The 25,333-nt window shown below is 45.6% G+C and overlaps 3 protein-coding genes and 1 pseudogene across 3 annotated transcripts; all 4 read left to right on the top strand.

Annotated features, from left to right (window-relative positions):
• Positions 1 to 7,163: 7,163 nt before the first annotated feature.
• On the top strand, positions 7,164 to 11,601 carry LOC136462730 (uncharacterized). The gene is made up of 9 exons (XM_066461784.1): positions 7,164 to 7,490; positions 8,665 to 8,865; positions 8,988 to 9,090; positions 9,175 to 9,254; positions 9,339 to 9,416; positions 10,133 to 10,224; positions 10,812 to 10,923; positions 11,055 to 11,183; positions 11,333 to 11,601. The coding sequence occupies exons 1-9, from the start codon at positions 7,224 to 7,226 to the stop codon at positions 11,450 to 11,452; spliced, it is 1,182 nt and encodes a 393-aa protein (XP_066317881.1). The 5' UTR covers positions 7,164 to 7,223; the 3' UTR covers positions 11,453 to 11,601.
• Positions 11,602 to 12,847: 1,246 nt separating this feature from the next.
• LOC136465182 (uncharacterized) lies at positions 12,848 to 13,803 on the top strand (annotated as a pseudogene).
• A 2,017-nt stretch (positions 13,804 to 15,820) lies between these two features.
• On the top strand, positions 15,821 to 18,568 carry LOC136462728 (protein At-4/1). Its single transcript, XM_066461782.1, has 8 exons — positions 15,821 to 15,970; positions 16,561 to 16,666; positions 16,787 to 16,842; positions 17,243 to 17,320; positions 17,395 to 17,468; positions 17,590 to 17,723; positions 17,831 to 17,926; positions 18,212 to 18,568. The coding sequence occupies exons 1-8, from the start codon at positions 15,905 to 15,907 to the stop codon at positions 18,352 to 18,354; spliced, it is 753 nt and encodes a 250-aa protein (XP_066317879.1). The 5' UTR covers positions 15,821 to 15,904; the 3' UTR covers positions 18,355 to 18,568.
• Positions 18,569 to 18,621: 53 nt separating this feature from the next.
• On the top strand, positions 18,622 to 25,043 carry LOC136462729 (serrate RNA effector molecule-like). The gene is made up of 12 exons (XM_066461783.1): positions 18,622 to 19,850; positions 19,978 to 20,045; positions 21,362 to 21,416; positions 21,603 to 21,677; positions 21,782 to 21,856; positions 21,952 to 21,999; positions 22,140 to 22,208; positions 22,299 to 23,111; positions 23,201 to 23,249; positions 23,780 to 23,901; positions 23,989 to 24,150; positions 24,635 to 25,043. The coding sequence occupies exons 1-12, from the start codon at positions 18,814 to 18,816 to the stop codon at positions 24,693 to 24,695; spliced, it is 2,634 nt and encodes an 877-aa protein (XP_066317880.1). The 5' UTR covers positions 18,622 to 18,813; the 3' UTR covers positions 24,696 to 25,043.
• The last annotated feature ends 290 nt before the right edge of the window (positions 25,044 to 25,333 follow it).

The raw sequence follows: 25,333 nt of genomic DNA, 5'->3' as shown, positions 1-25,333 counted from the left end.
ACGCTCCGGTCAGTTGACCGGATGCTGAGCCCCCTGTGTCCGGTCGCTCATAGTCAGCCACGTGTCTGACTCCAACGGTCATCTGCCTTGACCGATCGGACGCTCCGGTCAGTTGACCAGATGCTGGACCCTCAGCGTCCGGTCGTTTCCAGTAAGGGTCCAAAACCGATTTTTATCGACCAGACATGTCCGTCATGCTTGACCGAACACAACCTAGCGTCCGGTGCTTAACCCTAAGCGTTGTGTAGACCGACCACTTGACCGGACGCACCTCTTCAGCGTCTGGTCGCCGAGCGACCTAGCGTCCGGTCAATAGACCGATGCCAGCATCTCACTGTTACACATGACCGGGCGTGCCGGTCCCTCAAAGGTCCAGCGTCCGGTCACTGTATAACCAGTGACACTAACTTGTTTTTACTTCTAACTTCTCCACCCTTGCTCAAATGTGCTAACCACCAAGTGTATCACCTTATGCACATGTGTTAGCATATTTTTACAAATATTTTTAAGGGTGTTAGCACTCCACTAGATCCTAAATGCATATGCAATGAGTTAGAGCATCTAGTGGCACTTTGATAACCGTATTTTGATACGAGTTTCACTCCTCTTAATAGTACGGCTATCAAACCTAAATATGATCACACTCTCTAAGTGTCTTGATCACCAAAACAAAATAGCTCCTATGGTTTATACCTTTGCCTTGAGCTTTTTGTTTTTCTCTTTCTTTATTTCAAGTTTAAGCCCTTGATCATCGCCATGCCATCACCATTTGTCATGTTATGATCTTCATTAGCTTCTCTACTTGAAGTGTGCTACCTATCTCATGATCACTTGATAAACTAGGTTAGCACTTAGGGTTTTATCAATTCACTAAAACCAAACTAGAGCTTTCAGCACCCTGAAGTCAGACTGAAAGGAGGAATCACCAACTGACCAAGGGACTTGAAGCAGGACTGCTGAGGTGGTGAGCTGACTCCCACCAGCAACCAAGATAGAAGTAGACACTGGGACTAAAACCACACCTATCAAGCGAGAAACCAAGGCTTGATTCACAAAAGATGATGAACTGCCGAAATTGACTAGAATCTGCACTGGTATGGATTGCAACAAGCCGATGAAGCAGATGGAGCGGGTAGTTGGCACACCAGACAATGTAGATTTGGAGAGAGCTAAGCAACATTGCTCCGGATATGGAAACTCTTCAACAGAATCAGCCAACGAATCTTCTGAAGAAATGGACTCCTAGAGAGCATCGACTGCATGTAGGACCTTGGGAGCACAGACATGATCCTTACTCCACTTGGCGTTGCATTTGAAACACAGACCCAAGGCCTGCCGATACGCCTTGACAGCCACCATGGTTTGATTGGTGGTCTGAGCAGTTGCCCCAGTCGGAGCAGCAGCAACTAGGGTCACCGGCTTGTCAGCCTGTGGTGGAGGCAGGAGCAGCGGCAGGGGAGACGCTGCGGCTGCTGGTAGTCATGGACGAAAAGCAGCCGACCAATCACCTCCACGCGGGGCTCACAGACTAGGAGCCGTGCCCACATCTTCCTGTAGTAAAGCGAGACGAACAACAGCTGTAACACCCCGGTGTTATGCCAGCATTTAGGCACTGCAAATCATGCATCATAAAGCATCCTAATCATACATGCCTAATCATGTAAATAACAACTGAAACACTGCTTCGAAACATATGAAACATGTTGTGAAACCTGAATGTTGCATACACTTGTTAGAGTTGTTTTGCCCTGATTTTGCGTGCTAGGTTAGTAGAACTTGTTTGGTTATGCTTGTAAATCATCTAGGATTATTTAGTTCAATTCTTAGAGCAAAGTTTGTATTCAAATTATTTCAAAATTTTGCTTTAAAAATAAAGCCCCAAAACTAAGGTTTTGAGTTAAAATTGACTTTAATTTTAGCATTCAAAATCTATCAAGAATTTGGCTTTGGTCATAAAATCAAAGTTGTAGATATTGAAAAATGGAATAAATTTCATTTTTACACCAATTTGTGAAAATGCTTTTAAATGGCACAAAAATGGGAATTTAATTCTATTTATTTGAGAAATAAAAAGAAAAGAATTTCATTTCGCTTAGCAGGCCGCCGCTCAGCTTCCCGGCCCACGGCCGAAGCCGGCCTGGCCCGCGTCCCTGCCTGCCGCGCGTTTCGCCCTGGCCAGCAGCGCTTCGCCGGCCCAGGCCCACGCCGCAGCCGCTCCCGCGCGCAGCCGCGCCCGCCTTCCCCGCCTGCCCGGCCGCCACGCGGTGCCCATACACCGGCGGCGAGGGGCGGTGCCTGCTCCGAGCAGCCGTGCCCCGCCTTCAAAGCGGTCCGAGCGCGCGCACGCCACCCCACTCTGCCACTTCACTTCACCTGCCTCCCTGCCTCTCGCTTCGCAGCAGCAGCAGCCGCGCCCAAGCTGCCGAGCTCACCGACATGCTCCGCCGGCGTCGAGCTCCTGCACCACCGCGCCATCCCCCAATTCGCGCCGCCAGTAGTTCCACCTCATCGACCTCCGTCGTTTGCGCTCGCCAGAGGCTGTCGTTGTCGAGGTGAGGGCTGAACGTGGCGCCTCCTTCCTCTCCGGCGAGCATGTCGCCGTGGCCGCGCGGACCCCCATGCCGTCGGGCCAGCTCTGGTCTGCCAGTCGGTGCGGCTCCATGTGTTGAGCATGCTGGCACCCCCCCGTGCCACGGAAGGGCTCACCGCCGGCGGAGCACCTCCCCTGCCCCTGGGTCGCTGACCCGCGGGGCCCAGCCGCAATGGCTGGCGAAGGCCCCGGGTGGCTGGCCAGTGGGCCAGTTGACCCGCTGGGTCCCGCCTGTCTGTCTCTCTGGTGTGGGTTTTGGGTGAATAACCGGGTGGATCTAGCAGATTTGAGCATGAAGTTTAAAAGGATTTCAAAATTGATTTTTCAGAATTCTATTTAAATGCTTTGGAAAATGTTTGTGTACTCCTTTTGGCTCCAAATCTATTAGAATAAATTTTGCTAGGTTCCTTATCACTAGATCTACTTGGAAAAATTATTGCATGTCATTTTTGGGATACTTTTCTGTAGGACTTTATTTAATCATGGATATTGCTGATAACTTGAAAAATGTGTAGAAAAATCTATGGGCTTCAGAAAAATATGATTCCAAGTTTGTTAATCTTCTTATGTAATGTACTTCCTAGGAAAAATATGTGTCATGCATGTACTGTAGAAAATTTTTGAGGTGTAGTTCAAGTACCTTTAATGGCCGATTTTTGTTATTTTAGCTAGAGAGCAAACTTTGTATAAAACATGCATGTGATAATTTTTGTACAGTAATTGTATGCTATGAAGAACATAGGAAAAATGCTAACTCTGTTGTTTGACACTTTTCGCAGTACAAAGTATTTTCATGTTCATAATCATGCCATAGCTTGTTATTTTTGTGTAGGCTAATCCACTCATTCAAATACCATGAAAATCTGATAGTAGACTATTTAGGGTAGTACTGTGCTGTGGTAATTTTCTAAGATTTTTCTAAGCAATAAAAATAGATGTTACTATTCAAACCTATTATTATTAATTAGGGTTTAATTAAGTGTCGCTTTTTGTGTGATTAAGAAATTAGTAAAGCTTTGGTGTATCTTTGAAGCATTTAATAAGATGTGTTGATTTAGAATATTAGTAGTAGAAGAGAATGCAGTAGATGACATGTGCTTGTAGTATATGTTCTTGGATGATGTTGACTACCTTGCATTCAAGCATATCCCTTGTATTCATCTCATCCGATGCACCGATTGCATAAGCACTTACGCACATTGCATCATACAGGATCACAAACCGAGAACCCAGTCGTCATACCCGAGGAGCCCGAGGAGCAGCTCGAGGTGCAGCCGCAGGAAGTGCCCGAAGCCAACGAGGAGGACGTTGAGGAACTTCCAGAGTGCCCCGATCACTGCTCGAGCTCCTTCGAGAGAGGCAAGCCCCGGAGCATTTTCTCCCGGTTTGTAGTTATTAATTAAATGCTTTACTTTAATTGATGCATTACATTCAGGAGTTGTTTGCAACCGTTGTTGCATTATACCTTGTTTACCTTTGTTATACTATATCCTTGTTACCCTGGTATCTGCAGTCGAGTCAATGCTTAGCTGGCTTAGACTGGTAGAAGTCGGGTGATTTCCTGTCACCTGCGAGCTATAGGTGGTTACCTGGATCTGCTTGGATGACTATGAAGTCATGGTATAACTAAGTGTTAAATGAAGTTGAGACCGGACAGAGACTTGTAGAGTTTTGGACTGTAGTGCTTTCCGTCTATGTCGATTAAGGACCGACCGTTGTTGGGCCTCGAGTCATGTTGAACGCATGCCTTACATTTAGCTGGCCAGATAAAGTACCTTCCGACCGCGAAGCTGGGAGATTATTCGGGCCGAGTAGATTGCCCGCAGCGCACTGTGCCAGAGCAGGTGTGGTAGGATACGAGGGCGAGATGATAAGACCAAAGTGCAGTCGGTCGGCCCTCGGGTACATGTGGTTCCTGGCAAACTCAAGATTCCTAGATAGTTGACTCGGTGATCAATATCTCACTTTAGCGGGTGAGTGAGGTTTGTGTAAGGAATAAATCACCAGCTGGTTAGGAATCGATTCGAATCGCCATCGCTCCTGGACAGTGAGCACTTGACTTGAGTGACTTCATCGTAGTAAATGTTTATGGAACACTTGGACAGTTATAATGAATATGACAGTATGGAAGTTGTTTAATGATCATTGGTTATCATTATCTGCTTAATCACATGTTTGCTCTAGTATAGGTGCAAATCTAGTCGATAGGTTAATAACAATTAACTTGACAATAATGCTTTTGAAAAGGGTCTTGAAATGCTAAAAATGCTTCTTTGTGCAAATGAGTCAGCTACCCTACTATAAAGCCCTTCATAATCCTTGATGTCACTTATTTTCGGTTATGTCGGGTAAGTCTAGCTGAGTACCTTCTCGTACTCAGGGTTTTATTCCCACTTGTTGCAGATGGGCAGATGTATTACGGCTACTGTATCAACTGCCTTTATCCTGCGATGGGTGATGCTTAGGACCATGGGCATGGTCATTCCTTACGTCTCGTCTGATGCTTTTGTTGGAGATGATCATTCGCTGGCACTGTATTTGAACTCCATGTGAGTGTGTGTGTGGTTTGAACAAATGGTTTCCGCTACTTTTATTCGAACTTGTTTTGTAATAACTATGTTTAAACTCTGATGTATCTGAGATGCAAACTTTTATGTAATATGTGATGGTGACCGCTAAACTTATTACGATCTTGGCTGGAATGGAAGTTGGTTTGAAATCCTTCATGATTTCACAGACTACCGGGTTATATGGGCTTAAGTTTGCTAAATCGTCTGCTCTGGCGAATGATTTTCTTACTTAATTTCGTATAATTGGTCGGTTCTGTTACAGTAGCATCGAAATTTTGGGGACGCTGAACTAGAATTATGGCTCTAATGTCGAAACGAAGTCCATCAATGAAACACTGAGTGAAAAATAGTGGGTCAGCATTAGGAGAATAGGAAATGAGCTGATCGACTAACTGGGAAAAAGCCGTGACATAAGCTATGACATAGGTCTGTTGGCGGATACTGAACATTTGGCGAAGGAGATGCTCATGCTGATCACGATCGAAGCATTCGTGAAGCAATTGGCAGAAGGAGTCCCAAGTGGTCGAGGGTAGTTGTGGGGCGATAGATTGGTACCAAATGGCTGCTGGTCCTTCCATATAATGTTCAACCAAACCAATCCAGATAGAGGGATCGACATCATACGTGAGGAAATACTTCTCACAGAGGGAGCGCCAACATTTCGGGTTGATGCCATCGAACGTTGGAAAGGGAAGTTTAGGAAGCCGGCCAGTGAGCTGATTGGGGCAGTTGGGCTTGGGGTAGGGAGGGTAAACTATTGGTATAGGAGGGGAATTGTGGAGATGGAGGGGTCTATGATGAAAATTCGGATGGGGTAGCAGAGGGGGGTGAAACAGATGAGAAGGTGGATGGTGAACTGGATCAGGTGCCGGACGCGGAGGAATGACGGCAGGAGACGGGCGAAAGTTAGGTACAAAAATACGAGATTGATGTTCAGGAAGCATACCATTGGCCGGGACATGGGTCCAAGTCGTGACAACTCTGGACCCAGCATCCCGTGGATTGAGGTCGACACGGTGCCTGTTGGGCGGTGTGGCATGCAGACCGGCTGCCGAGGCCAACGCCGTCACCGCCGGTGGTGAATGAAGAGCGACTGGCCGGTGAGACGAATCGTCGAACACCTGGCGGTCGAGGGTCTTCACCAGCTTTCTGGACGTCCTTCTGGATGTCGTCCAGGACGCCGTCTACGCCTGGGCGCCACGCTGCTAGATCCGCCGAGACCTTCTCGAGCGCAACCGCCCGTGGATCGAACTCTGGCTTGACGGGCACGTCGGTGCTAGGCTCCAGAGTGGTGTGGCGGTGGCCGGGACCGACGACGAAGGAGGCTTCGAGGGAGGCGAGGCGCTGTTCGACGGACGCAGACACCGGATCCGGAAGCCGCGACTCGATCCCCTCCAAGCGCGTCTCGAGTCCGAGAGCTTGGGTGGAGATGGAGGTTTCTAGGGTGGCGAAACGGGAGTCGACGGAGCCGGTGTGGTCGGTGAAGGCGCGGTCGCGGTCGTCGAGACGGCGGTCGAAGTCATCGAAACAGTCGTTGAGCGCGTCGAGGATTTGCTTCAAGGACGGCTCCATGGCGCCGCGAGCGCGATTGAGCTGGGTGTAGTGGTGGTGGTGATTTGGGGGCGGCGAAAGAGGGGGTGGCGGTGGTGCGGATTTGGCCAGGATTGGAACGAGACGTCTGATACCAGGTGTTAGCACCCAAGGTGCCGAAGCTAAGCAGAATACAAGAAGAACAGATTCAAGAATAAGCTACTAGGAATGATTAAAACTGAATTCAAGTTTTACATCTTCTGTTCATGTCCTTTCTCTCCCAATCCTCTTGCTACTTATACATTGTTTCCTAGTTAACCCAGGATGGGCCAGTCACCAGAGAGGTAGGCTTTCTGATTCTCTTGGGCCTGATCGGAAGTGGGCCGGTTGGCAAGCTGGGAGTGGCATCTTCTTGTTCAGGTGCCGCCGGGCCCGAGCTGCTGACAGGATGGCCCAGATAATCACAGGTAGACACCACATTCACCCGGTCGCTCTCGCTCTCACTTTCCACTCCTGCCTTTTCCCTTCCACTTATGGAAGCTCTAGCAGCGCGCTCCTCCGTGCTCTCGCCGCCGGGGGTCGCCGGAGACGCGTCGCCGTCCCTGTCCCTGCCGCTCCGCCGAGCCTCCGCCGCGTTCCCCGGGCCCCGCAGGAGCCCCTCCGCCCTCGCCATCTCTACGCGCTGGCTGCGCGCTCCGCCCCGACGCGGCGGCCGCCTGCTCGCTGCGGCAGGGGGAGGCGGGTCCCTGGACCCTGCCGATGACACGGCTGGCCAGGCGGAAAGTTTTCCAGTACTAGAGGTACTCGCTGATGTATGATATGTTATTGGAGATCCAATACGTGCGATTCTGTACCTGACATGTTGTACTTGGGTTGTACGGAGTTTGCGACAGTTCAACTGCTATGATAATAAGGAGCTTCCGTCAGAAGAACAATTGAAACTATTATTTTGACATATATACGTTATGTTCCCATTTGAAAATTCAAATTGCCCGTCGAACTTGACAGAACTTCAGATTGTTTAATCAACTGGAGAGAGTATAGTCTGGGAGGAAGTTGCCTTCAAGAAGCACCAATTGCTGACACATGACTAACTTGGCAAAAACAGTTTATTATAATAATGACCTTTTAGTATATGATGATGTAACCAGGTTCACTAATTAAGTTGGTAACTTTTGACAAAGACAGAAATTATTGTTACTACTGTGTTGTTCTAAAGCTAGCTAATGAATGGTGTCAGGTAACTTCTGCCAGGTTCACTAATAATGACCTCTACATAATATTGCATGGTGTTCAGTTAGATTTATATTTATTAAAATTTAAGCTAGTTAATGAATGACGTCATGAGCTTGCATGCACCACAGTTGGGATGGAGTTTTGCGCTGCACTTTTATGCAGTCTTCTGTCACTTTATTTGTTCATATTTGGCCTTTATCTTTGGCAAAAGAATTCCTGGTGGGCTGATTCTGGATGGTGGATTGACCTTTCTCTAGATGACTTTGTAAATATTGAAATCCATATGCCTTTGTAAGTTTGTGTCTTCTTACCCTTGAACCTTCCCTCCTACATCTACCGGTGGTTTTATTTGAACAGTTGAAGCTCTTTAGCTTCCTGGAGAAACCTCACAACTATGTCAAAGTAATACTATGACTGTAAGCACGTGCTCTTTTCTTTGTTGTTTGTGTTTTGATGCCTGAAAAGTCAAGACTATAAGAGACACAACAACGTCACAGTAATTACAAGCAATTACAATGAAGTGTGTGCTGAGACAATGAACTATGGCAATGTTCACCAGCTCACTCATAAACCTCCATGCTTCTTATTTTTTGATTGGGAAATGTTTTTCTTTCATAAGCTCTTACCCTTTGGGTACCGTGTTACATTTGGTTAATTGTTATTGCTCTGTATAATTTGAATTTTTTATGAGCTCTCCAAGATTGATTATTGCTCTCTTCCTGTTTGTAATATTGAAAGAATAATGTAACTCTACGCGGAAGCAATGACATGGATACCACTAAACATGATGATGCTGGCACTTCTGGAAGTGGTGGGAGTCACACTGGTGGCTCTAGGACTGGTCTATTCAGAACACCTATTTCAGGTGGTGTGCACAGTGCAACCGCTGTTCATGATTTACCACCACCAGCTTTGGCCGTTCGCAACCTCATGGAACAGGTATGTTTACGCTCTCTTGTGTTTGGTTTAGTTGTATCTGAGATAGAAAGAGGTAAACAATCAAATATGGATATGAGAAGGAACTTGTAATGACTATGTTCATGTTTCTTTTTTGAAACCAGGCAAGGTTTGCTCATCTGTGCACTGTCATGTCTCGGATGCATCACCGCCGTGAAGAATACCCATTTGGTTCTCTGGTAGATTTTGCACCTGACCCTTTTGGCCGTAAGTAATTTTAATATCACATCTTGTATCTACCAAGTTTCATTGCTATATTTATTTATTTATTTTTGCATTTTTGTCATGAAGACCCAATCTTCTCATTATCCCCGCTAGCCATCCACACAAGAAATTTGTTGGCAGACCCAAGATGCACCCTTGTTGTACAGGTAAATGACATTCGGCTATACTATATAATCAGCTCTTGAAATGTCTCTGTTGATTTTGTACTAAAATGCTCTTACCTTTCTTAGGTACCTGGATGGAGTGGACTATCAAATGCACGAGTAACTATCTTTGGTGATGTCATTCCGTTGCCCGCTGAACAACAGGTTTGCACTAAAATTACTAACATGATCTCTTTTCCTGAATACCATGCCATGTCACCCGATTCAGTAAATTTTGTGTTTGATATTTACACTTATGAAGCTATTTCTGGACATGTGTGCCATATTGCTATTATTTCTTTCATATGTGAACTATGTACTGCAGAAAGCTAACCCCTGCTGGCCCAGGAGGCTATATGATGCTCATACATGGAATGAACAAAATAAACTCAAAGACAAGACACTTATTTGAACCTGCCTTCAGCTTAAGACATGCCAAAGTTAAAGTTGCAGTTAATTTTTTTGCCTACTTCTGTTTACCAATCCTTATCAGTACTGACCAATAGGAGTCACCCTAACTGGGGAAGGGTGTCAATGGCAAGCCTTACCCTCGCCTGTGCAATGCGAGGAGACCGCGACTCACCCGGGACCTTCCGGTCACAGGCGGTAAGACTACCGCTTGCACTAGGCCCGCCCTTCTCACCCTAACTGAAAACCAGCCAAAAGAAATGGGGGTAAAAGACTCATGAACATGAGTTAAGCATCTGGGAGTTGGAGTTCCGTTTCCTATGAGGTAGGTAACTAGGTATATGATGTAAAGAACTTGGCCAGGAGCTCTATAAGAATACTGAGGAGGCAACTATTTTCATGTGCAAGCCTTGGATATTCTTCCCTTCAGATATTTGGTTAATTCTTGAATAGAATTAATAAATCTGTATCAGGAATGGGCTCATCAGCAGTATGTTTCAAAGCACCAGCAGTGGGCATCCCAACAGTGGGGTAACTTTTACTACTACAGAATGCACACAATAAGGTAGTTCCTGAATTTGCATTAATGAGAACTATTTTCTCAACTTTTCATATTAGCGTTCTTTGAGATTTCATGGGCATTGGTGTTTCTATGTAAGATGCATTTTCTTCTTGCTTGTCTGGTTGTGATAAAAGCAATTATTTTCTAAAACAAAGTACACAAGATTTGCAGCTAATTAGTTTACTGTTTGAGTTCACTTACAACTTTACAAGGCGAAGCAGCTATACTTGGCCAGTTTGCATGATCAATCTGTAGTTTTGTCTTTCCTCATTGGATTTAGTAAATGAGAAAAACTAATCAAGAGTAATCTTGCAACAATCAAGGGAACTAGTCCTTTTAATACTATACAATTCGTGGTTCAGTTGTACGAGGTCTCTTTTCATTCAGATCTATTTCTCTAGCCCTTTACCTGCTAATGTGGAGTTGCAATGAATTCTAAGATTGTACAAGTTTAACTTATTTTGTTTGTTATGATTACATAGATTTTGCAGTATCAGTAGTACACCCTCACATAATTAATTGTCTCTGTGTTGCCCTTATTTTGTAGATTCATTGATAGATCTGATAATTACATGCGAACTTTGTTCCAGTGACATATATTTCATTGGAGGTTTTGGTACCGTTGCTTGGATAGATGTGAATGAATATGAGGCTCTGCAACCTGACAAGATTGCAATGGATGGAGGGGAACACAATCTGAAGGTAAGCTAATGAGTATTTGCTCGGAGAACAGCCTGACGAGCAATGCGTTCCATAAATATGTCTAGTTCATTTGATCTTAGGCACTATATTTGGAAGTGATTCCTCTGCTCCATCTATTGCCCTTTGAATAGGAACTCAATTCAATGTTCTCAAAGCCTCTGAAAGAAATTTTATCAACTGATGAAGGAGAGGTAGACGATGTAGCTGTTATTTCAATGGATAGTAAAGGTATCGATATCCGTGTTCGACATGGTGCACAGGTACAACCTACTGAAGATCTTTACATGATTCAACACCTCAAGTCTCTGTTTCCAGTTCTGAGATCATGAGCTTATGCGTTGTGCTGCCATGGTAGTGGTTATTTCTTAACGGCAGAACAACATAAAGTTTTCTTGGGCGGGTTTTGCAGTTCAACATCCAGAGGATAGCTTTTGAGGTGGATCACAGCGTCGAAACACTGGATGAAGCCACGGAAGCGCTTAGGAGGATCATCGGCAAGTCTAGGTGGCACACAAGAGCTCAATTATGAGACGCCCTTGAAGCTGAAGCTGGAGGTTCTGTAAAACAGTTTGTACAGTGCGGCAGTCTTTATGGAACGCCAATAAAGGAACTACGTTTCAGAGTTTTGTCTACTGTGAAGGGCCTCGTGTGGGTTGAATAAACACGCAATTTGAGATGTGTTCTTTTGACCATGAATTTAGATTGAAAGCACAACGGCAAGAATTTATGTAAAGTTGTCGATGGAGTCAAAAAAGATATGGCCATCTCTGACCTGCTACGCACTGGTAGCTCTTCATTCATGTGGATAAGCGTTCTAGGAGTACATTTCAACATGGCCACGCCATTTCCCTTTTACCAATTTCAGTTTGCATGAACCGAGAAAGTGAGCATGCCTAAATTGATTCGGTGAGATTGGTTGGGTTGGCGGCGTTGTCATATACCCAACCACCTAGTCATGACTCACGAGTCCCTTCTACTCAAATTTGAGTGCCAAGAAAACAACTAGAGATGAACTAAGGCCTTGTTTGGCACTGCTCTGGCTCCAACTTTGGCACTAGTGAGAAGCTGGAGCCACACCAAACGCCCTGAACGGAAGGAGTGCTTCTGGGGACGGTGGAAGAGGAGCCGGAGCCGTTTTGACGGCGTACGGAGGCGAACCCACGGTTTGAGTGCTTCTCCTCCGGCTCTAGCCACGTACAGAGGTGAACCCATGATTTTGATGCTTCTACTCTGGCTCCGACTTCTGTGCCGATAGAGTTGAAGCGGCGCCAAACACAACATAAATCTTCGAATGGTATTGTCGACTTGTCATCATAAACATTAAAAAAAAAATCCCATCCTCTTCTGTGATTTCAAATATCCTTCCAGGAAACTAGTACTCCCTCCGTTACTAAAAAAAATGACGTTTAGGACAACATTTAGGATACCAAGGAGTGATTAATTAGGGTAGAGTTTTCCCTCACTGACCCTATTAAATACACTTGCGGGTGCATGCTATACGAGAACATCCATTAGCTCAAACGGTTAGCGCAGCGACGTGTTAAGGCCGAGGTGCTCGGTTCGAAGCCTGGTGGGCGCATTTGTTTTTTTTGCCAGTGGCGCATTTTTGCATGGCCTGTTTACGCTGCATGGCGCGCGTACCAGAATCAGTTTTCGCTAATTTTGGCCTGGCGCGCGTGGGAGGCGCATGGCGCGCCCTGGCCACAAGTTTTCACTGAAAATTTTGCCGTGGCGCACTACAGGTTGTTTGGGCGCGTTGTTTTCGCGCGTCTGGTCAATTTTTTGTTCGGATTAACAAGATTAAATGACGTTTGGGTTGCCTAAGTTTCTATTAAAGCGTCACTCTTCTATTCTTCACCCCACTTCTTCACTCCACTGCTCTTCTTGTTCATGCCACTTCTTCACTTCTTCACTGAGCTATCACATGGCTGATGTTGTGTTTGATCTCAACGTTCGATTAGAAGACGATGACGACGGCAACGCTGGATTTGCTTTCGACGACCCCGAAGATAACGGTGGCGACGTTGCGTTTGAGCTCAACGACCCTCCGTTGGAGCATGACAACGGTACTGTACTTGTTCTTCTCATATCCATTTGCTACCGTGCTATCTCTTCCTCTCAATCGTACTGTACTTGTCACAGGATTTGATTTAAACTTGCCGCTAGATGAATTTGGTGCAGTTGATTCCCATTATCTACAAAACCTCGCTCGTACGTACCCACACTAGAAGAGCCGGTAGATTAATTTTGCATTTTTATTTTTTCCCATGTTATTTAGAATGTGCAGTCGATTCCCATGTTATTTTTTTCCATGTGCTTGCATTTTTCACTAAAAATAGAACATGTTGCCGACAACTAATGCTTGTTTTTTTTACTATAAATAGAACATGCCCCCGTTCAAGCAGCTAGGCAACGAAGGAAAGACATGACCGAAGAAGAGAGAAAGCAAGTTTACCAAGCTTTGTTGGCAAGAAGCAAGAATGGAAAGCTAGGCAAGGATGATACGAAAGAAGTTGCTACTCAGTTTGGTCATGACAGACGTGCAGTTCAGCGCCTGTGGCAGCGAGGTAAAATAGCACTTGCAAATAACATTCCGGTTGACCTTGGTAGTCGTAAGAGGGGTAGAGTTGGTCGTAAGGCATCTCCTGTTAATTTGGAAGTATTGCGTAACATTCCTTTGAAGGAAAGAATGACCATCGAAGATGTATGTGCTAAACTTAACATGAGCAAATGTACTATTATAAAGTATTTGAAAAAAGGTTTGCTTCGGCGCCACTCTAGTAGCATCAAACCATATCTCACTCAAGCTAACAAGACGTCTAGATTAAAGTGGTGTGTTGACATGGTTAAGAGGGATTTGCTTGCTGATCCAAGGTTTAAGGATTTGTATGACTTTTTGTTCATTGATGAAAAGTGGTTCTTTCTCTATCAAAAATCTGAAAAGTATTATTTGCTACCCGATGGAGAGGATGCCTATCGGACTTGTAAGAACAAGAACTACATCCTTAAGATCATGTTCTTGTGTGTTGTTGCTCGGCCAAGATTTAGGGATGGGAATTGTATTTTTGATGGTAGGATTGGTTGTTTTCCACTTGTTCGATATGAGCTAGCTATGAGAGGAAATGAGAGAACCGGCCGTGTCCGTGGAGACATGATTATGAAGCCCATAACTTCGATCACAAGAGAAGTTATTAGAGAATTCATGATCAACCAAGTTTTGCCCGCCATTCATGCCAAATGGCCAAGAGAAGATGTGGGCAAACCAATATTCATTCAACAAGATAATGCACCTACCCATTTGAAATTGGATGATCCGGAATTTTGTGAGGCTGCTAAGCAAGAAGGATTTGATATTCGCCTAATTTGCCAACCACCCAATTCTCCGGATTTCAACGTTCTTGACTTGGGTTTTTTTCGAGCTATTCAAGCAATTCAATACAAGAAGAATGCAAAAACATTAGAAACTCTAGTTCCAGCAGTTCAGCAGGTAATTTGATCAAATTGTGCACACATGTTTCATTGTTTCTTGAACTACAGATTTGCTCATTAATTCATTTGCTGCATACTTGTTTTGTAGGCATTCATATAGTACTCGGTAAAGCTTACTAACCGGATCTTTGTAACACTACAAAGTGTTTACATTGAAGCTATGAAGGTCAAAGGATGCAACAAGTTCAAGATCCCTCACATGAACAAAGATAAATTAGAAAGAGAAGATCGACTGCCAACTTATATCCCTTGTGAAGCTTCTGTGCTTGCTGAATGCATTGCTAGTCTCCCTGTAACAAATTAGAAAATGCAAGCATGTTAGCAAACTAGAAGATGCAAGCATGTTAGTCTTTGTTGCATGCTAGTTAGCTTTTGTTAGCCGAATGAGACATGTACCTTAATGTTGTTGTTCTACATCTTGCTTCTTCTTTGCATCAAGCTCGCGCTTCTTCTCGTCGATCATCTTGAGCACCTGTGGAGGTAGTACAATCCACCAATTGCCTTCCATCATGATATTGTTGACATCGGGAATGAAAAGCTTGCAGTCGAAGTCTTTGAGGCCATGCAGGAACGCGAAGACGTCGTAGTCACAGTGCACTAAACCACAGCGAGAGCATGGATAGAACCGCGAGTGCGCACGGTTCCAGGATTCGCGGTCCTCATGGACGAGATGACATCTACCGCATATAAAAGCGCCCGGCGGCAAGGAATCCGGCACCATCTCCGAGTCCGGCACCATCTCGATGGAGTCCGGCACCACCTCGATGGAGTCCGGCACCATCTCCGAGTCCGGCGAAGGCTGCTGCGACTCCGGCGTGGAGTCCGGCACCATCTCCGAGTCCGGCGAAGGCTGCTGCAACTCCGGCGTGATGGAGTCCGGCACCACCACGATGGAGTCCGGCACCACCTCCTCCGACAATGAGTCCGCTGACGCTGGATCCATGGCACGGCGAGCGGCGAGCGCGAGCGGCGGCGAGCGTGAGCGGCGATGTGCTGGATCCATGGCGTGCGAGCGGTGGCCAGCAGCGACGAAGGCTTTAAAGCGCGAGTGGAGAGCAGCGAGCGAGCGGCCAACGGCACGGATGGGAATCGAGGAGATCGAGTTTGTTGCGGCATCGAGGAACGAACGGTCCCGTCATCAATTCACGGTGCATGGATCGATGGGGCAGGGGCTTTAGCGTCCACAAAACCGTAGTTGGACCCATAACGACGTTTTTTTGCATCTTTGCGTATAGGAGCCAGAACGTCATTTTTTTGAGTAACGGAGGGAGTATTACAGTAGGCTCTTTTGCTAAGGTGACACGTGCCGTTGGGGGTGCCAATTTCTTTTTGCAAAACAGACCCTACGGTTACTTCATATCACGTTAGCCTAACGTCATTCTTTCCTCCCTGTCCCCACCACGCCTCGCGCCTCGCCGACGCGTCCGTGCGGACCTGGCACCACCACCGTCCACCGGAGCGGCGGAGCCGAGCAACGCGAGGAGGCGAGCCGATGGAGGTGGCATCCGGGGACGAGGAGCTGAAATCGCTGCTCCAGAACTTCCATCGCGTGTCCCAGGTACTTGATACCAACCGCGCCGCACCCCCTTACTGCCCGGTTCTACTTACACTACGGTCCTCCGGCCGCGAACCGCGTTCGCGGTCCATCCGCGATCCGTTTCAGTTTGGTTTCGAATGATCGCGCTCTGCGTTGTGCTAGCCTGCTCAGATCATCGGTGGTTCGTTCGCGTGTTGAACCAGTGACCAGTTCGAGAATTGGAAATTCTAGTGACCGTTTGTTGAACCTCAGTCTGTACTCAGGTAGCGCGTGCTCACTGTTCAGCGCGTGCTCGATGAAATTACCGAGTGATTGCAAGTGGAGAGTGGGTGCCTCCAGTTACATTGGCATGTTTGACAAGATTTCCTGTTCAGAGAGTGTAGCATTGTGTTGTTGGTCTGCCTGTTAACTGGATGTTGTATTTGGACCATGTTGCGGTTGCCTTGCTGGTAGATATACAGAAGTTCACTTGCTTCAAACTGTCCAGTTCGAGTTTACATTACCTAAGGAAGATGGCCTGTGTTATATGTTTCGTAGTACTCGTTAGCATTTTCTGTCCTTATTGGTCTTGTGTTGTCTTTCGGTTCTTTTTTTTTTTTTTTTCTGAACAGGGGTACAAAGATGCACTTATGGAGGTCCAGGCTTTAAGAGTAAACTGCAGCACTGAGTTCAAAAGGCGTGAAGCTCTTGAATCACATATTACAGATCTTAAGAAAGGTTAACCACTTCAGATGTTTCTACAAGTTTAAGCTTTAAGAGACTGTAAATTATACAGTAGCTAATCATTTACTTCTCTTCCTGAGATCGAAAGAAATGATAACTTCTCATGCTCTGCAGACAATGAGCGATTAAGAAGACTATACACAGAAACTTTATTCAAGTTCACCAACCAGGTAGGTTGCTACTTACTTTGTGCATTTATAAGGTGGTAAAATTGTACTACTGCATATTTCAAGGCTAGCAGGTGCCATTTTCACCTATGATCTAATTGAGAACAGGGGTCTTCATTCCATGGAAGCATTTTTAACATATCCTGATGGGTGATGTCTAGTTGATTGCGAAATGCTTCTGTAGTTTGGTCTTGACTTTTTGTTACTTTTGCTGGAAATGTGGAACCAGTACAAGGACATGTATTATAATGGGACCTCAGTGTGTCTCAACTGTTCAAGGACTTTGAGATGTCTGGGGTTGTCATCAAGTATTATTATTATTATATGTTCTTTGTTAAGTATGCTGTGCCTATGATTGTTAATAAAACTATGGATTATTTCTTATTTGACTGATTCTATTCAGGTGAAATTCCACGCAGAAGCTCAAAGCCTGAAGGAAGAACTGGAAAAGGCAAATAGTAGATTGCTATCCATGGAAGAGGTAACAAATTGCCTCCTAACAGCTAAGCGTCTGGGTAATCCACAAATTAATCTGCATGTGTCAATTTAATGCAGGAGCACAAGAGGGAGACTGAGCAACTTAAGCACAGCAGTGAAATGAACAGCAATGCCCTGGAGAACAAGCTCAGGTAAGAAACTATCTTTTGAGGGCGGCTGCATATGACCGCTGAGGGAATCATATTCAGCCAATATTTTCCTGCTGGTTGCTTTGTGAAAACTGAATGAGCTACCGACTTTCACTGCAATCAGCCACGCCCTTGTTCAGCAAGCAAGAGATGAAGCTGCAATGAAGCAACTGAAGTTGGAGCTGAGTGCCCATAAAGCTCACATCGACATGTTAGGTAGCAGGTTGGAGCAGGTTACTGCTGATGTGCATTCTCAGTGTAATGTTCTTAACTTCCCTTCTACGTTTAAGATTAGCCCTTCTTCTGGAATAGAGTCTCTTATTCTTATCCCACCTGATGGCAATTCTTCCTGGTTTCTTGTACAGATAAAAATGAGATCCAGGATTTGAGGGATGTGATTTCTGTTGAACAAGAGGAGAAAAAGGACATGCACAGGAAGCTTCAGAATGCAGAAAACGAGTGTAAGTTCAAGCTGAACTGGTCAACTGAAAAAAGGAGATGAGTTTCTGCAAACAGCAGACATCATGTACCAATTCAAACAGGGAAAGAAAAAGATGATTTGTGTCCTCAACATGCTTATTAAGTAGCGTTCCATGGGCTTGCCTTTGAGTTCTGAACAGGGGACAGAAAATATGAACCGCCACGCCAACCCCTTGTTTGGTCTTCAGAAAGTAGTTGAAATTGCCTTAGATCTTGTCAGCGCATTGCTTCTTGGCGGCTTTAACTTGTCCTTGTTCATGATGCAGTGAGGATCACGAGGATGAAGCAGGCGGAGCAGCAAAGGGATTCCGTGTCGATCCAGCACGTGGAGACGCTGAAGCAGAAGGTGATGAAGCTCCGGAAGGAGAACGAGTCCCTGAAGAGGAGGCTGGCGAGCTCTGAAGCCTGAACTGGACTGCACATGAAAACTGCAGCTCCTGACGCAGTGACGTTTGTACATGTATCTCGATCACCCGATAAGTGTCAGGTTGAGGTAGCTGTTCGTTCATTGACAAGCTGCATGTGCCACACAGTAGCATGCAATCGTTTCACTGACTGCAGCAGATCTCCTTCCACGCAGCAGCATCGTGAATTCGTGACAAACCACGGACATTATTACCTACTGTCTGTCAGATGCACTCGACGCTTGTGCGATGTGCGAATGTGTCCATGCGGCTCGTGGTTGCGGACACCTTGTTTAATTTGTTTTGGGCAAGTGTGCCGGCCCAGGACCCGTTAACCCACGCGCTGCCTGTACGTACAAACCGCCCTCCCTTCCTCGGCACGCCAGGCCGACAGCTGGCTGGCACGGCACGCACCGCCTCCGTCCGCGGCGTGCGTGCCTGATGAGTGATGAACAAACTGATGAATGATCGCCGCCGCTCTCCTCGCCTCCCTGTTCTGTTCGCTCCCGCGTCCACTGCTCCACGTTGTCGCCCCGCTTCTTCCACCCTCTCCTCCCTTTTTCTCTCCTCCGTCCTCTAAACCGCCAAGCCAACCCAAAACCCTAACCAAACCCCGCTCCGTGCTCCCGAGTCCCGACGCTTGGACGCCACCACCTTGTACTCCCACCCCAATGGAGCACGCGCTCTGCTCTCCCGCCGGCGCGCTCGGCCGGTCCCTCACCACTACGGCGCCTCCGAAGGACCAGGCGCTGCTCCCTCCCCCGCCCCCGCTGGGATCGTCGCATCCCGAGCGCCTCGAGGGCTTCGTCGCGCGGCCTGCCGAGAGGACGCCGCGGACGAGGGGCAGCCCCGGCGCCGGAGGGGGCCGCGGCCATCAGCGCCGCTCGACGCCGCTCCCTCTACCTCCCCCTACCCCGCTCGGATCGTCGCGCCCCGAGCTGGCCGCTGTGGTCCGCGTCCGCCGCGAGAGCGACCACGACGCGCCGCGTCGAGGGAGTGCAAGGAGGAGCGGCAGCCCCGGAGCGGGAGGGGACCGGCGCCAGCGCCGCTCGACGAGGCGGAGGTCACCGTCGCCGCCGCTCCCGCTACCTCCACCTGGCCCTGCCCTTCCCCTGCTCGGATCATCGCGCCCCCAGCTAGACGCTGTGGTCCGCCGCGAGAACGACCACGACGCGCCGCGTCGAGGGAGCGCAAGGAAGAGCGGCAGCAGCCCCGGAGCGGGAGGGGACCGGCGTCGTCAGCGCCGCTCGACGACGCGGAGGTCACCATCGCCGCAGCTCCCTCTACCTCCCCCTTCCCCTCCCCCGCTCGGATCATCGCGCCCCGAGCTGGCTGCCGTGGTCCGCCACGAGAGCGACGACGACGCGCGGCGTGGAGGGAGTAGGAAAAGGAGAAACGACAGCCCCAGAAAAGGAGCGGGAGGAGGCCGCCGCTGGGAGAGGCGCTCCCCGCCACCGAGGTCGCCGTCGCCCGTGCCGCGCAAACGGTCTCGCCGCGGGAGGTGAGGCCCTCGTTTGCCTTTCGTGCATTAAGGCTCACGTAGGTTCCAACTTCCAATCCAAGCTGATACGATGATGCTGAAGTGAAGTTCGTTTCCGCCTTTTGTGTTTGGGGATTGTGTTCCGCAGCTCCCGGAACGAGTGCGGGCGAAATGAAGGCAGGAGCAACCGTTCCTGCAGTCGTTCTTGCTCTCCAGGTATGTCCAGAATCCAGCCTAATTCATTCACGCAATCGTGCATGGAATTCATGTCGGTGTGAGTTTGATTGGCATCAGCAGTGTGTGATGGTCATTGGTGTGATGTGCTGTCTCAAGCTGCCAGCCCTCACTCTTCTTCCATATTAGCATAAAGTTGACGAGTCTGCGTCGCTATTCGTGGAAAGTCCTCACCAGTTATCAGCCTTCTAAATAATACTTTGTAACTGAAAAATTGGGCATTGTTCATCTGTTTAACATAGGTGGGCACCGGATGGCTGATCAGAGCAGAGGGCATTGATCAGAGCATTTGGTTGGGACACAATCACATTAACAGCTTTGGAGATCGTGTCTACGTCGTGTTATAGATTAAACACATAGATAGGTGGGCACCGGATGGCTGATTCAATTGCCTAGATATGCAATTGCACAATGCACCCACATATATCAATAAAGAATTTGAGTTGTGCCTCTCAGTGAATCAATGTTAAACATCTCCAGTAATCAGTGGCTTTATTTTCTTGTTGGCACCCTTTGTAGGGTAAACTAGGTGAAAACCCCGCGCGTTGCTGCGGGTATTGGAGGAGATGTATTACTGTGGTTAGCAGTAGAAAGTGTGGTTTATGAAATAATGAGTGATGATTCTTTAAACCAGAAAGATATGTTAAATAGATTGAGCTATTTGTTAACTGTTAATGTTAACTGAAAAATCAAAACATAGGATGAGTTACTTTATAACGTGGCATGGTATTGACAGATTTTTTTTATAAATTTTAGATGAGGTAGGACTATATTAATAAATTGTAATAGAACTTTCATAAGCCATCGTGCATTTGTAAAATACGAATAGTATGACATGATATATAAAAATGATGATTAGAACATTACAGGTTTATTTACCAATGAATCTCTCCTTCCCCGTCCAGTTATCCATCTGTTTGCACCTGTAGTATATAGGCAGGATGACACTCAGTTGCCACATCGATGAGCGAGCTCAAATGATAACACAAAAAAACAAAGTTGTAGGGAGTAAAAACTAAGCTTTTACATCATGGGACATATATGAAAGAGGATAGAAAGAGAAAAGGCCACATGTGCTAGTGGGGTTTTGCTTTATAAGAGTATAGGATTTCTTGTAGAGTTCCTATTAACTTGATACCACGAGTTAACATCAGTACTTGTGTGATTCCTAACTGCAAAGGATCAGATTAATTTGGTATTATTTGATAAGAAGACAAACTAATGAATAAACAAAGCCCATGGTCTTTCATGTGTTGCCTGACAATGTGTCACAAAAAATGACTTCTTGCTTATTTCAGATAGGCCTTATTCAGGATATGGTGCTGCCACTATTGGTCAAGATAAAACTGAAAGGTATGTAAGCTTTGCCCAGTGGTGGATGTGTTTGATCTGCTTGCTTGTTGATTGCTGTTAATTCCCGTGTACTGTGGGTGTTCTGTTCTTCCATTTCTTCTATTAAGTTTCTTTTCTTTCCGTTTTAATTTGAACCTAATGGATGACTACTTGCATGTCCACTTATATTATTCTGAATGTTTCTAGGTTAGGATTAATGACATACAAACAATTTATCCAAGTTCTTGAGGATGATGTTTCACCAGCTCAAGCTGGATGCAGGTAATCGATGCCAGAGAATACAACTTGGGTTCGATTTAATGGTAGCTGTTACAACTTCTACTTGTAGCTCACGCCCATGATATTGTTTGTTCTGTGGTTACAAGGTACCAAGAATACAGGACAGAATACATAAATACTCAGAAACGTGCTTATTTTGATCTCAATAAGAATGAAGATTGGTATGCTAAAAGCCTTTGTTTGTTGAGGTGTTAATTGTAGTATATTAACTACATGATTTGATGGTTCCTTGATTTTGATTTAATTTTAATTGCAGGTTGAAAGACATGTACCACCCAACAAAATTGTTATCAGTTATCCGAAGGTGAGAAGTTTGCTTGCCCATTGTTCTCAAAGAAAGCCTATGTATAGCACATTTACAAGAGACCATAATAGTTCATTTTGATAAGTGTTTTTCTGGTTGCTGATTGCTAACCGTTAGTGTGTCTTATTTTCTTCACTCAGGAGGAATGATTTTTGCAAGACTGTAGCGAGGAATTTGATCCTTGACCTGCGGAATGGAACTTTGGACCTGTGAGATGCACTCTATATAATCTGTGTCATTATGATTATTGTGATTTTGTTAGTTTTGCTGATAATTTGATATTTTGATCTTTGGTCTAGTGGTCCTGGAGTGACTGCTGATGCAGCAATTAAATCAGGAGAAGGCAACGATGGAAGCTCTGAGAATAATGCAGATTATGGTGAAAAGAAAATAAAACATGGAAGAGGTCCCAAGAAAGAGATCGAACTGCTTTCAGCTGCTCCTAAAGCTCATCCAATCAGTTCACAGCATCGAAGGATTCACACCGACATACGCCGAACTCTTGCTTTGGTGAAAAAACTTGATTCAGAGAAGGATATTATGGAAAACATCCTGTTAACTGGTGATCATGGCAAATCAAATGTTGATAAATCATATGTTAGGTCCATAGCGCCTGTCGTTATTGTCCAGGGCTTAAATACTGTTAAGGGCCTTGAAGGTGTTGAGCTCCTAGACACTCTCCTTACTTATCTGTGGCGTGTCCATGGTGTTGATTACTATGGCATGTCTGAGATGAAACATGCAAAAGGTTTTCGCCATGTGAGAGCTGAAAACAAGAGTGACAGTATGGCTGAAAACATCAGTGCTGCTGATTGGGAGAAGAAACTGGATTCCTTTTGGGAAGAAAGACTGATGAATGGTCAGGATCCTCTAGTTGTATTGACTGCCATGGACAAAATTGAAGCAGCACTTGTTGAAGTTCTAGAGCGTTATGTCAGAAAAATGCGGGATGAGAAGTGCGTCTGTAAGTATGGTTGTGGAGCCAAGGGATGCGAAAAACTTTTTCACGCTCCTGAGTATGTTCACAAGCATCTGAACCTCAAGCATCCTGATTTGGTCTCTACTTTGGCATCAAGAGTTGAAAATGATATATATTTCCAAAATTACATGAAGTAAGCCCATACACAAGTACACAACTGAAAGACCATTGAATCAGGAGTAACAAAAAAGGTGATGCTTCTCTATTCTCTTTTTGATGCAGTGATCCAGATGCTCCAGGAGGAAAACCGCTTATGCAGCAAACGGTACCTGTAATAATCTTTGGCTCGTTTAGTTTGTCCCTGTTACTTGGCCTTTCCGTTTTCTTCTTTTTACAGCAGGACAAGAAAAATGTGATGCTTCTCTATTCTCTTAATATGAACTGCATGATCTAGAGTCTTTCTCTGTATTACATGATATACTGTACAGTACATTGTAGCAAACTGCTCATTCCTTTGATAACTCTTCTTGTCATACAATACAATTGCCTCTTAATTTTTTTGTTTGACCCTATTGTAAACTAATGCTTTACTCTTCCTTTAGAAGAAGGAAACTAAAAAAATGTCAATTTTCACTTTTCCAGTCACCTTAAGTTTACTGCTAAAGAATTCACGTGTTAATAGAAAAAATAATTACTTTGCATAGAACCTCAGTAAAAGTTACATATCTAGTTGGTGAAGTGGGTTTGTTTTGACCCAGTTATATTTTATCGTTTCATTTCTGCTAGCTAATAGGTGATGCTTCTTAACATGCTGGCTTTGCAGTTTAACGTCTTTGTTGATAATCATACTTTCTCATTCAGGATAGAATGAGACGAAGGCTGGATGAACAGATGTTTGATGCTTCTGGTGTATGGGGTTCACATGCTCCACTTCTCCCCATGTGTGCACCTTCACTAGTACTAATACCTGTGCCTGGTGCTGGGTAGGTTACGAATGCAAGTCAGCTAATTACTCGCTTAAGAGATCCAGGCTGTCTACTAAAGCTGGGTACTTTGTTTTCTTCTTTTAGCCCATATGGTCCATTTGTTCCTGCACCTCCAGAGATGGCCATGCAGATGATTCAGAAAGGACTTCCAGGACCAGATTCTGCTCAAAACAGGAAGCCTTCGGTGCTGGGACCAATGCTGCCCATGTACCCATCATTTCCGCTTGGCAGTCGCATCTACAGGAGGTTAGTACCCCTCTAATCAACTCTGTCTCAAGAATTTATGACATTTAGTTTGCTTTTGGTGGTAGACATACCAGCCAAATTTTACTCATCAACTTCCCCTTGGGTTAGGTAAAAAGATTCTGAAATCTTCTTCTTTTCTGAGACAAAAAAGACTGAAATATTTGTCAGATTGCTTCGTGGTATGCAGAATTTAGTGTATTGCCGTATAACTACGTGGCTGCCACATTCACTTTAATGCCATGTTTAGCATGGTTTTCATCTGTGCTTGCTTGTTTCGCATGCAACTTTGTAACTATGAAAGATTCCCACTATGTTATAGCTTTGCCGTGTGGCAACTGATTGTGGGGTTGAAAGACTTGATGAATGTTTTGCTGTTTTATTACTTGTTTACTCGTTGGAGCAGAATGTCATCATGAATTCATTGTCGTACTGAACCCTTTCATTCATCGACTATCTTGTAACTTGTTCCTTACTCTGGTTGCAGTTACCAAGACCTTGACGCTCCTATGGAAGAAGTCTCCGCTCTTGACTTTAGAAGTTTGTAGAGAATTTCCCGTTCCCCTTGCTAATTGTCCTGATAAGCAGAGCTAGTTCACACGGATAGAAAAGGTATAACTGACATGAGAGCAGGTTACATAGTATTACTGAGGCATGAAAAATAGGAAAGTTTTTGATGTGCTATCATGTTCTATAGGTTGTAGCACGTCTTCCGCTCATATATGAGGGGACTTTAGGTAGAATACGTATGCAACGGTTTACGGTTGTCCTGTGTTCACTCAGTATGTGAAACAGAGGGACATGGTCCAGATTGCTTGTAGTTTCTGCTGGATGTGTCGAGGAAAAAGTCTCTTTTTTTGACCCGATATGATAGATATGAAGAAGGGGATGCTCAGAAGAGCTGGCCATTATTAGATGTATAATACTCAGTTTGTTATGGTTCGGCTGCGAATGGTCTTTCCTAAGGGAGGCTAATAAATTTCTCTTATTTTTAAGTTTTACTGATGTTATGGTCTTGGTTAATCCTCATGGTATTTTGTGTGCGAATTTGTCACCAGGGATGTTATATTTTGTTCTGGCACGATTCAGTGCCACCTGATGTAATCGAACTGGATTTTCGCAAGGAAAAAAAAAGATGTAATCGAACTGGTAGTCGTGCTAATGTGTGTGTTTTTCAAATTAGTGG

The sequence above is a fragment of the Miscanthus floridulus genome, chromosome 7 (assembly GCF_019320115.1).
Source record: "Miscanthus floridulus cultivar M001 chromosome 7, ASM1932011v1, whole genome shotgun sequence".
NCBI lineage: Eukaryota > Viridiplantae > Streptophyta > Magnoliopsida > Poales > Poaceae > Miscanthus > Miscanthus floridulus.
Note: the sequence above shows the minus strand (reverse complement) of the source record. Positions and strands in the feature narration are given on the sequence as shown.